At 44.0% G+C, this 12,442-nt stretch overlaps 1 protein-coding gene across 1 annotated transcript in view; it reads left to right on the top strand.

Moving 5' to 3' along the window:
* GOLGA7B (golgin A7 family member B) overlaps positions 1–12,014 on the top strand; it is a 99,332-nt gene extending 87,318 nt beyond the window's left edge. The window contains exons 4-5 of the mRNA XM_029610730.1: positions 2,141–2,242; positions 11,904–12,014. Of these exons, the coding sequence (XP_029466590.1) occupies positions 2,141–2,242; positions 11,904–12,014 (213 nt within the window). The remainder of the gene's footprint in view (positions 1–2,140; positions 2,243–11,903) is intronic.
* The last annotated feature ends 428 nt before the right edge of the window (positions 12,015–12,442 follow it).

Genomic DNA, 12,442 nt, shown 5'->3' with positions numbered 1-12,442 from the left:
GATTGTGATAAATTGCAGGAGGACCTTGTGAGACTGGAAAATTGGGCATCCAAATGGCAGATGAAATTTAATGTGGATAAGTGCAAGGTGATGCATATAGGGAAAAAGAAACCATGCTATAGTTACACGATGTTAAGTTCCATATTAGGAGCTACCACCCAGGAAAAAGATCTAGGCGTCATGATGGATAATACATTGAAATAATCAGCTCAGTGTGCTGCAGCAGTCAAAAAAGCAAGCAGAATGTTAGGAATTATTAAGAAAGGAATAGTCAATAAAATGGAAAATGTCATAATGCTTCTGTATCGCTCCATGGTGAGACTGCAGCTTGAGTGCTGTATACAGTTCTGGTTGCCACACCTCAAAAAAGATATGGTTGCACTGGAGAAGGTACAGAGAAGGGCGACCGAAATGATAAAGGGGATGGAACAGCTCCCCCATGAGGAAAGACTAAAGAGGTTAAGGCTGTTCAGCTTGGGCAAGAGATGGCTGAGGGGGGATATGATAAAGGTCTAGAACTGGTAAATGTGAATTGGTTGTTTGCTCTTTCAGATAATAGAAGACTAGGGGGCACTCCATGAAGTTAGCATGTAGCACACTTAAAACAAATTGGAGAAAATTATCTCTCACTCAACACACAATTAAGCTCTGGAATTTGTTGTTAGGATGTGGTTAGTGCAGTTATAGTAGCTGGATTTAAAAAACATTTGGATAAGTTCCTGGAGGAGAAGTCCATTATATGCTATTAAGTTAACTTAGGGGTGGCTTTTAAAAGGGTTACGCGCGTATATTATTCGCGTAAACCCGAAAACCCATTCCTGCACGCGCCAAGCCTATTTTGCATAGGCCCGGCGATGCGCACAAGCCCCGGGACGCGTGTAAGTCCCGGGGCTTGAAAAAATGGGCAGGGCGTGAGTGGGGCAGGGCGGTCTGGAGGCAGGATGGGGTTGTGGCCAGAGGCCTCTCCACTGCTGCTGGCCTGGGCATCGCACGCCAGCACTTGGCTGGCATGCGCAACCTACGCCTGCCTCTGGGCAGGCGTAAAAAAAAAATAAAGGTGGGGAGGATTTACTGGTAGGTAGGGCTGGGGGGGCAGGTTAGATAGGGGAAGGGAGGGGAAGGTGGGGGGTGGAAGAAAAGTTCCCTCCGAGGCCGCTCCGATTTCGGAGCGGCCTCGGAGGGAACGGGGAAAGCCGTCGGGGCTCCCTTAGGGCTCGGCGCACACAAGTTGCACCCCCTTGCGCGCGCCGACCCCGGATTTTATAACATGCGCGTGGCTGCACGCGCATGTTATAAAATCGGGTGTAGATTTGTGCGCGCCGGGTTGTGCACACAAATCTACGTCCGCGTGTAGGTACGAATATCTGGCCCTTAGGGAATAGCCACTTCTGTTACTGGCATTAGTAGCATGGGATCTACTTAATGTTTGGGTACCTGCCAGGTACTTGTAACCTGGATTAGCCACTGTTGAAAACAGGATGCTGGGCTTGACCCAGTACGGCAACTTCTTATGTTCTTAGTGTCAACACCTGCTGTTCTCATGTAATCTGGACATTGTGCTTTGTGTGTGTCTTCCCTTAAGTGGCACAGTGCGTGTCTTCTTTCATGTCCTGTTGGGTTAAACGCCATCATGCTACACTGTGGAACAACCTAATCCTCATTTTTTATATAATCCCAAACCAGGTTTTTGAATATTTGGTAAACCATCCCAAACTAGTATAAATACATCTGACCCATTTTTTGGGGACTATAAAATGCTGATCATTAGAAGTCTGTGGGCTCTCTCTCCCATAGGAATCTGTGAACAGTTGACTGCAGAAACCTGCGGGTGACTCCATTTTAAAAAGTTGAACTTTAATGGAAGATGCCTTAGTCAGGGCGCCCATGTAAACTGAACTAATAATATTAACAACCTTCTGGCTTACTGTGAAGCTTTCCTACACATTCTGAATTTTTCAATACTATTAATGTTTGAGGCAGTTGAAGTCTTGCAGACTAAAGCAAAAACATCTCCTTTCTGGAAGAAATGAATCATGGATATGGCAGGATTGTCTCTAAGCATGGGAGCTGGTGAGGGATGGCAAGAGTAGCAGGTTGACTGCTCCAGTGAAATGAATACATTTTTTTTTTTTTTTTGTAGGTGCTGAAGAAAATCTCGAAATATATCCAAGAGCAGAATGAGAAGATCTACGCTCCCAGGGGCCTCTTAATCACAGACCCTGTTGAACGTGGCATGAGGGTTGTATCCTTTAAATGCCTGAGTACTCCACCGCTTAAGCGCCACTAGCTTTAAACTGCCCTCCGTTACAGCGTTTCCCAGCCAAAATAGCATGGCACACTGGTGCGCCATCAGATCTAACCTAGTATGCCATGGAAAAGTCACCACCACCTGATCCACACCGGTGCCTGGTCTCTGCTCCTCACAACCTCACAACAAAAAGACACCGGTGGGGGCTCAAAAATGCAGGCGTCCCTTCCCGAGCACATGTGTAGCGACACAGCCCTCTCCTCCTTAGCTACAGCACGAGCCCTGGAATGTGTACGGTCGGGCCCTGCTTTCTGCGGCACACGGAAGGCATAGCACGGCACCCCCCTTCCTCTTTGTCCTTCCAGCCTGCCTTTTCCCCAAGGCTGAGTAAGATGGGAAGGCCTGCGCCGAGCACTGGATGTGACTCCTGAGTGACAGGAGCAGCAGTGAAAGAGCTCTGTCAGCCACATGTGGCAGGCACGGTCATTTACCAAGCCAGCTGCCCATACTACACTGACTTCTCCCTTCTCCTGCTCTTGCTCACTGAGGGAACTGGTCTGTTCCAGTGGGTTCATGGGCGTCTCTATCCCTTCGCTCCCTCTTTTGTTTAAAATCTGGAAGAAATCGCCAATGCCTTCAGTGCATCCCTGGGGTTTTCTTTTGACCGTACGAGTTCTCTCCATGTCCGCACTGCCTGCTCTGTGGAAGCTGGCATGGCACATGTTTTTGTTCATGAAGGTGAGTCTCAGGTTGAAGAGGTTGGGAAAACACTTGTCTATCAAATACCCAGTAAAGGGGGCCCTTCCAAATGCACAGGGAGAGATCACATAATGCAGAAAATCAAGGCTCAGCTCTGGACCTGGCTCCTGCCCTTGTGGTTTGCCAGAGCAGAGAGAGAGAGAGGGAGAGGGACTCTCTGGATAGCAAGCAGTACAGAAGGGGCTGCAAAAGGGAGATGCGTCTGTGTTTCCTGGCCAAGAACTGTAACCGTGCCCACTGTGTTGGGAGAGAGGCTGAAAAAAAGCATCCAGACAGCTTCAAACAAACAAAGACTCGTGGCACCCAAAGGAGCTGCCAAAGCTGAAAAGCCAAGTAATGAGCAGCAGTGAAGCCACCGGGCAGCAAAATCATCATTATTTTTAGTACTAATAATATTAATAAAATTAATAATAATAATAATAATAATAATAAAACTTCCCAGCACATGGCTTTAAAATCTCACTAGATGCCACTCTGATCAGAAGACTTTTCCTTTAGCCCCTCAGGCTTGTCAAATGACGGATGATTAGTTAGTTACTCTTGATATGTTAACCAGCTAATTGAAAAAAATGTGACAATGGCTGCCTGAATTAACTCCAGGGGCACTGATTTATTTATGGTGGAGAGGTACGGTACAGATCCAGGACTGCCCCTCATGCCGCTGCACATCTACTCATTATTGCTTTTTTTTATTAATGAGTCTCAGGGTAATTGAGAAGCTGGTCCAGTCGAGCTGTAATCAGTTCTATGCTGCCACACATCCTGTTTACACTTTACGTATGTCCCTAGAGACATACGAATATGAATTGAGGGAGTGATGAAGTGGGAGAAGTTTGATGATTCAAACGGGAACAACTTTTGTTCTAAGAACATTGACTCCTGAAGAAGGATTGATTTCGAAACTTGCGCAAGTCGGGTTTGATGAAGCAGCGGCATTAATATTACATCTTGATCCAGCTAAGTTTCTGTTCTGGCGGACTGTATGCAGAAATTGAAAAGTCTTTTGGGCACTTTTTTAATATTGAAAAAATAATAATTTTTGTCACGTTATAAGTGCACTTTAACAACATATGAATTTCACGGTGTTTCACGCAATTTATTAAAAAAAAAAAGCAGTGGAAGGAGGGTTGGTTGATGATTAAAACAAAAGGACGGGACAACCCGGATGGTCTGCCAAAAAAATATATGAAACCTCCACTTTCCACTTTACATAATTTTTAAGAAGGAATTGCCCTGTGAAATTTATAAACAGTTTACACGAAGTTCCTTTTTCCCTTCTAAGATGAGCATCCAGTGTATTCCAAATAGATGGCTCTGAAATTGAAAATGCCCTGTTCCTAGTTTCTTGAGTGTGGAAGCTTTTAAAATTGGGTATATTCCACAAATTCTGATCTGCAGACCAGAGAGTGTGAGTGCATAATCTAGTCTGAGTCTAGTTTCTGTTTCAGAGCCACTGAAAGCGGTGCTCGTTTGGCACAAATGACTTAAGGGGACTTCCTCTTGTGGCATTATTTACCGAACACATTTCCCACAGACAACTCTCAATAAAGGCACTAGAAAGCTGCTACCAAGAGCGAGGACTGGCAAAACCCGAGAAAACTCCCACTCAGGGATTTTTCCTCCTCTTTCATTTCAACCTGAAGTTTCCACAGTTGTCCCTGACATAAAACTGTGATGGCCATAGTGACCCTGCCCTGTTTCATTAGGTGCCCATCATTTACCCAGCACACGGCTTTCACAATTGTCCTCTAAATATAGAATTACATGGAAGCAGCTATCTACGGTACTTCCAACAGCTCTGCCTTTGCTCACCAACCCAAACAGTACACTCTGGGAGCCAGCATTTAATCCCTCACCACAGCTCTGCATCTTCAGCCTGTCACCTCCGGCTACTTAAAAAAATAATGCATTGGCATCACAAGCACAGATATTAACACTAAGGCTCATGCAGTTCTGTTATGCAGAGAAGCCAATGTGGTAACTTGGCGATAATGGCTTGGGAATCAGCCAGAAGGGGTAAGGAGGCAGACTCTGGCTGTTTTCTTTATGTGCAACTTATTTACAGTGAAAGAAAAGTCAAGCAAACAAATGCTGCTCACCCTATGTTCAGATAACACACAGACATCACGGATAGCAGTTCTTTCAATAGAATGGGTCCCTGTCTGCACCCCGAGGCCTCTCTAACCCTTCTAGACCCTGCCTTCTTAGGCTAGGCTTAAGGGATTCTCCCTGGGACCAGAATCCCTTGCTGGGTTGGGACTTAAGGAAGACCAGATATGATAGCTGTGGCTGGTCCCTTAAGGTGGTCTGAGGGAGTTTCCTGTGGACTCCCTCACAGCCCAGTTGCAGCACTTTGATTAATGAGAAAGGTAATATAGCAAATTTAATAATCTAAGCTATTAAATAAACTATAAACCTACTCCTGTGATGTAATGGGGTTTATATTCATGCAAAATTAGTGTTAAATTGACCTTCTCCCTTATAGGCCCATGCAATAAACTTTAATGGGCATACTCAGGCCCTCCTATGCATACTAAAATTAGCATGCTATGCAATAAGGCTTCCTGTGCATGTGATCATGGTCCAGAAAGATGTAATCATGAGTATTCTAAAATTAGCTGTTTGCATATATAGATGAAAGAATGCCATATGCAAATGAGATTTTAGCAAGGTAAATAAAGTTGCATGCTCACACTCCATACTATTTATCATGTGTTTACTAAATAGATGCTATTTAATATCTGCCTTGGACCAGGTGATATCTTGCTAATATACACACTATTGAGAGGGCTCGGCTAACTGCATAAAGAAGGTCTGAAAAATGAAGATCAGATATATGAGATGACACTTCTGTTTGTCATTTCTGTAAATCTTTACCCATAGGCCCATGGGGGGGGGGGGGGGTGAATACATTGGACCTCACTTCTCTTTGCCAAACCAAAACACAACCACCGCACACATTTTGAGGGAATTCTTACTCACACACACACATTATTCACATAGCAAATGTGTCTTCTCAAATAAATCAATGACACATCACAGAGGCTCTTCAAGCATTGCACCACACACCACAATTTACAAGGCACAGAGGTTTTTTTGTGGTGTGTACAATGATAAATCTCCAAGGTATTGTCATGATTGTCAGGACCATTTCTGTCCTTGATGTGGTTAGTCTGGCCGATGAGGAACAGCAGTGTTTGGGGGGGGGGGGTCCCTAGCCAGTCACAAAAGCAAGAAGCCTACGTCCTAGGAGCTGGTGACTAACCAATGAGCCCCTCTGTCCTCTCCTCTCCCCTCCCCAATATAAAAAGAAAATGTTCACAGTCCTGCATGAAAATAGTATGGCCATGCCATCAGAGACATTTCATACCCTGCACAGGCTAAATCTTATTGCATCACTCGTTAAGTGGCATTTAACAGGCATGTTAGATTCTTTTGCAAGGCCACACTAAATTTTTGTTTTTTAAGCGTGAGTTTTAATTCATAGGCCCCTTAGTACCTGCAGTGTGCATTCCTGAACCTGAAGCATGGAAAGCTCAGGTGGGCGTGAACAAGATTCATGCTGCTATATTGTACATTTATGGTGTTATGCCACTTGTTTCACATAAACTGAATATTTAAATAGATACATAACTGCTTGGCATATATTGCCATCTCATCTAACAAATGTATTTTCTCCATGTAGGCCTCAGAAGAATGTAGAAAGACTTGTAGTGCAAATACTAAATTGGAAAGATTTTTTTTTTTAAAGTGCTGCCTTTCCAGCCATTGAACAACAGCGACACTTACTGGTTAAACTCAGGCTGCACATGCACAAGGTTCTAAAGATGGCTGCAGTCTCAACAAAAAACGAGACTGGGCTAAAGAGGAGGGGAATATATAAAATGGGAATTAACCAAAAAATAAAAATAATTTTAAAAGGCTGTTGTACTTAGTACAGCAAAATTAATTTTCTTACAATTTATTTATTCACTTAGACATTATACATACTGTCATTCCATATAATGATCACAATGGTTTACAGTAGTAACATTCATAACTAAGATGTCTCTAAGGGAGACCCTGGGACCCCCACTCCCAGGTCCAAACTTTGGGTGCCATAATCTTAAATATGGCCCTGCAGGCACAGTCTCATATGTGTGTCTGTATAGCGCTGCGTGCATCTTGTAGCACTAGGTAAATAACTAATTAATAATAATAATAGTAGTAGCTATTGATATACAGCAGTAACTTGCTCTGTACTTAGGGACATTGGAAGCAATATTTCATCTTGTATGGTGGCTGTCCAAGGATTCAGTTAAGACTCCTTCCTCCGCATGTCATGGAAATGTTCTGCTGAAGCTGCAGGGTTTTTTTTGTTCCTATATGTGCAATGGTAGACTCCTTACCTGGAGAGCACACATTATTTAAAGACTTTTCATGAGAAAGGAGTACAGATGTTTGTAATTGTACCTGAATGTTGCTTCCTTTTGGACATTCTGCTAGGGAGAGTCCTTTGTTCTGAAATGTTATTTTCTCGATCAGATTACTTTTTCACTTGATGCTGTGGCCTCTTCTGCAAAGCAGCAGAGATCCTAAGGCTCAATTTAGTGAGTCCAGAAGCTGTGCCTGTGGTCTCTCTGCAACTGCCTCAAAAGGTTTTACCTAAGGAAAGCTGTTCTGTTACCACGCAGGAAGGCACCCTTGGACTTGGATAATCCTTTACTGGTAATTTGTGAATGATAAGACATCAATATGGGTAACTGAGACATGTCTCATTCTTAGAAAGTCCATAAACCATTTTTTTTTTACTTTATATTTATTAATTTCATCAATTTAAAGAAGGAATACATCCTACTTACAGAAAAAAAAGGTGATTGGTTACACAAATTCAAAACAAAGAAAATACAAAATCCACACATAAGTACATCCGATAACAAATCATCTAATAAAGAAACATGTTTGAAAGGCAGAAAAAAAATAGGAGATAAAGGAAATAAAAAAATATTAGAAACTAGCTTAGTACATCAAGCAGTGATGCATCTACAGGATCAAAATACAGACCTGTTAATTACCAGGAGATAAAGATAAAGCTTCCTGGAATTAATAAAAGACTTGAGTTGCACCAGAAGGAAGAACACAAAACAATCATTATGATATCTAATTACACACTTACAGGGCAATCTAAAAACAAAAGAACATCCTAAAGATACAGCCTGAGACCTTAGAGCTAGGAAATTGTCCCACCTCTCTTGTGTAGAGTGTAAAAAATCAGGAAAAATACGGATCATCTGACACCATGAAATAAAGAGATATTCCTAAAGTAACTTTTCATCATCTCACTTTCTTCCTGCTCCGAAATAAAGGAAACAAGAAGAGTGGAGCATTCAGTAATCTCAGCATTAAAGTCCTCAATAAAGTCAGTCCAAATTTCCAGAACATTAGGCACTTGAGTGAGCTTAGGAAGGAAAAACATTTTATTAATAGAAGGAACTCTATCAGAATCAAAATGAAGAATTTCAAGGAAATATTTCCTCAAGGTAAGGAAGGCATTCTCCCCCATCACCTTAAGTACTAAATAAAAAGCTGGCCTGGTTTCAGTCTCTTACAGAAAGATCATGGTCCACCAGTATCTCTTTCCCAGCAAGGGTTTATGCTTGACTTTGGCTGAAAAGCTGAAACAATTAAGATGAGATACTCAATTTGTGACAAAAAGCAAGGAAATATGCCTTCTCCCTTCACTGCTAAGATATTCTCTGTGCAAAGTTTAGATTACTTAACTCAGTCTCTTAGGAGTGTGATCCAGCCATGTGTTCCTGAGCCTGGATATCTCTGGAAGGGAAGTCTCTCAGTTTCTCAGCTCATAGCATCTCTGTCCCTTGGGATTTTATATGTAGCTCAGATTTGTCTCTTCTTCTTGATAATTAGCACTTCAAGAGAAGAACTGATTGTAGGACTGCCAGATACATTCCTCTCTTCCTGGCTCTTGGCTCCAACTCCTGGCCATCCCCACCCTGCACTCCCAGCATTCCTTTGGTTTCCTCCTCTGTTGACTGTGTAGTGCTGTTCTTTGGTAAAGTTGGAAGAGTTGATTGTTCCCAGCTGCTTGGACTTTTCATAAAAAAGATCCTGTTTGTCATCCAAAAAGAAGAACTGTGAGTAAGACTTTCTTGCTACATCTGGAGACCCCCATGTGGAGTCTTATCCTGGGGAGAAGAAGGGCATGTAGGATATTCTGCAGTGTTGGCTCTCCTCTTTGACCTCCAGAATTTGGGAAGGGGATTTCTGCCCATATCTAGGATACTCATATCCATCTGGGAAGGATTACTTTTCCATGCCCTGGGGGGTGAGTTTTTCTCTTCCACACTCCATCTATTGAGAGACACCTGCAAGGATAAAGGAGAGCCGGAAAACTGAGGTGGCAATTGGCTGTTTCAAGAACTAGTGTATGTAGTGTCACAAATTTGCTTTGAAGAATTTTTGCAGTAAAGATTTTTTTTTGGACACCCATCTGAGAGTCCAGAGTATTTATTTAGCTTTCACATTTCTTCTGTATCTGTTGAACAAGGAACTCCCCAGTAGAGAGTAATAGAGAGTTACTCCCACATCTTGATCCTTGGAGGAGTATCCTCCCCCCATTGGAAGAATCCAATCTCTGAGGCTGTGGGATTGAGAGTGGATTTAGCCCTGGGACCCTTTGTGACCCCCCACTTTCCTAGCCAACTACTGGAAGAGGGGCTACATTGTTAAGTTACATAGTTCTCTGCTAGGGCATCTTGGTTTTGGAATGGTAGGATATAAATGTTTTAAATAATTGAGTTTTTTGTTTTGTTTTTTAAATGCAGGATGAACATAAGGGACTAAGCCATTTCCCTATGGGTGGTTGCTAGCATGGTTCATCCCAGCAGTACCTATTCTCTCAAACTCCAACCACAATATGTCATGTCTAACAGGGACACATTGCCCTGGTGAGGATCCAATATCCTTACATAAACACAAAGAGAAAGAAATCCTGGGAACAAAAGGAAGAAGCAGTAGAGTAGGGAAACAAACAAAATAATACTTTGAAGACTTCTTGGAAAAAAAAAAAAAAGTAAAGCTTAGCTTTTTACAGAAAACATTGATTAATCCAACTTTTGTCTACACTATACTGTGATTTTATTGATGTTTTGTTGTGAACCGCTTTGTAGCCTCCTTGGAGAGGCCGTCTTTACATTTGAAAATAAATAAATAAATGAATGCAGCCCCTGTCCCAGTCAACTCATGGGCAAGAGTGCACACAGGGAGAGCCACAGACCAGGCAAGGCCCCATGACCTCCCGGGGTACCTGCATGGGGGGTTGGGGGATAGAGTAGAGTCCTTTCAAGGCCCTTAAGAGTAGATTTTAAAAGAATGCGCGCGCGCGCGTCCATGTGCTTACGCTACCCGGCGCGCACACATGGCACGCGGCTTTATAACATGCGCGTGCTGGTGCGTGCATATTATAAAATCGGGGGTCGGCGCGCACAAGGGGGTGCACAAGTTGCACATGCCAGCGCCCTGCTGGCACATGATCCCTTGGCATAGCGGCAAATGGCCGCTGTGCCGGGTGCCTCTAGCCACCCCCGCCCTGCCTCCAGACCGTCCCGCCCCTTTCCCGAAGCTTCGGGACTTACACGCGTCCCAGGGATTTACGCGTGTGGTCGGGCCTTTGAAAATTGGCCCCGCGCGCATAAGCCCGGCCATACATGTAAATCCCAGGGATTTACGCGTGTAAAGTTTTGGAAATCTACCCTTTAGGGTTTTGTATTCACAGGGACTCTTCCTGTTCATCACCCCAGGCGCTCTCAAAGAAGACACAATCCACACCAGTGCTGTTATTCAAAATAAAATACTTTACTTTAAACTGGTGGCAGGGGAAAAACACAAAGACCAAAAAGTACTCTTAGGGCAGTGCACCACAAAAGTAAATCAATCCACAACACAACAAAACAGAATTCAATCTCTCCTGCCCTCTCCACCCAAAACAGTTCAGCTCCCTCTGGATGGGAGCCCCTTCCAGCCTGGGCCCTCCTAGTGCCTGTTTGTTAGATGTAACCCTTTCCTCCAAGGTCCTTTTCTCTCTCTTTCTCTCTCCTTTGAGTCTTGGGCTGATTGTAGCTGAATCGGATTCTGGTGAACTTTCCCAAGCAGGTTACCCTTCCTCTGACACATTCCAGTACACCGGTCCACACACACTCTTCAGGGGAATCCTCTTCTCCTTAGGGCGCTCAACTTCACTCTGGCAGACTTTCTCAGGCAGGCTGCCCCTCTTCTGGCATCTTCCAGTACACTTGTCCCCGGCTCTTTAGGACCTCTTCACTGTTCAATCTTCTAAACTATCAGGAGAATCCTTCTCCTCAAACTAATCTAAGCCTTCTCTGTGAAAGGGAAGGCCCCTGGTGCTAGCGTGAAGAGATAGCTCCAACCCCAATCAAGACTCTACAGCCTGGAATCTTTCTGTCCCCCTGCTTCACATGGGAGCAGGGCTTTTATACCCTCTCATGGCCCCTCCCAGAGGGAGTGATGCTCTCCCTAACACACTAACACTATGCTGACATCACAAGCAGACAAGGTCGGGTGAGACCTCTGTCACACTGAGGGCCCTCAGACCAGTTGAAGTCACATATTGCATGTTTGTAAGGGGCAAGCACATTTTCCTAGTGGCAGAAAATGGGCACCCTCTTACATAAATATAGAGAAAGAGCTTTTAGCACAATATATTGTAATTGTTTGTGTTTATTTCTCAAACTATGCTCTCTGCTGATGGGACTGAGTTGTAAAACATTCAGTGGAGGAGGACAGTGACTGCGACGGCCTAAACAGTTTCCAGATTTTAGAGTTTAGAGATATTTTCAAATGTGCTCTCTGTTCCTTTCCTTGACCCTTCCGTTTTCAGATTGAGATCTCAATTTATGAGGATCGATGCAGCAGCGGGAGCAGCAGCAGCGGCAGCTCCAGCAGTACCACCAGTGGTGGGGGGGGAGGGGTGGCCAACCGGGGCCGATGACTGGCAGAGAGTCCCTGCGGGGACCTATACTGCCGGGATGATGGCGTTTCTGAAATCCGTAGACTGAGATATCAGAGCACAAGGTTCTAACACTGGCATTTTTCTCGCTTTTATACATTTGGAGGGGGAGGAGGGGGAGGTCTTTTTAAATTGTGGGATGGGGATAGTTTACAAGGGCTTGAAAAAACCACATGCAAATAATCCATTTGTAAGACAGATGGTAGGTCTATAAATGAGTCAATGGATAATTACAGAAGACGTGGAGAGGCCACAGTGGTAGGCATGAAAGAATGACGGATTAAACGCTGGCCTTATGTATCAAGTCCCGCCCCCACCACTCCCACCCCCGACACAGAATGAGAGAAACGCCTTGAAAAATCAGGCTTGTGGTATTTGCAGGAGTAAAAACGGCCCCCGTTTTTTTCCTG

This window comes from Rhinatrema bivittatum, chromosome 7 (genome assembly GCF_901001135.1).
Source record: "Rhinatrema bivittatum chromosome 7, aRhiBiv1.1, whole genome shotgun sequence".
Taxonomy (NCBI): domain Eukaryota; kingdom Metazoa; phylum Chordata; class Amphibia; order Gymnophiona; family Rhinatrematidae; genus Rhinatrema; species Rhinatrema bivittatum.
Note: the sequence above shows the minus strand (reverse complement) of the source record. Positions and strands in the feature narration are given on the sequence as shown.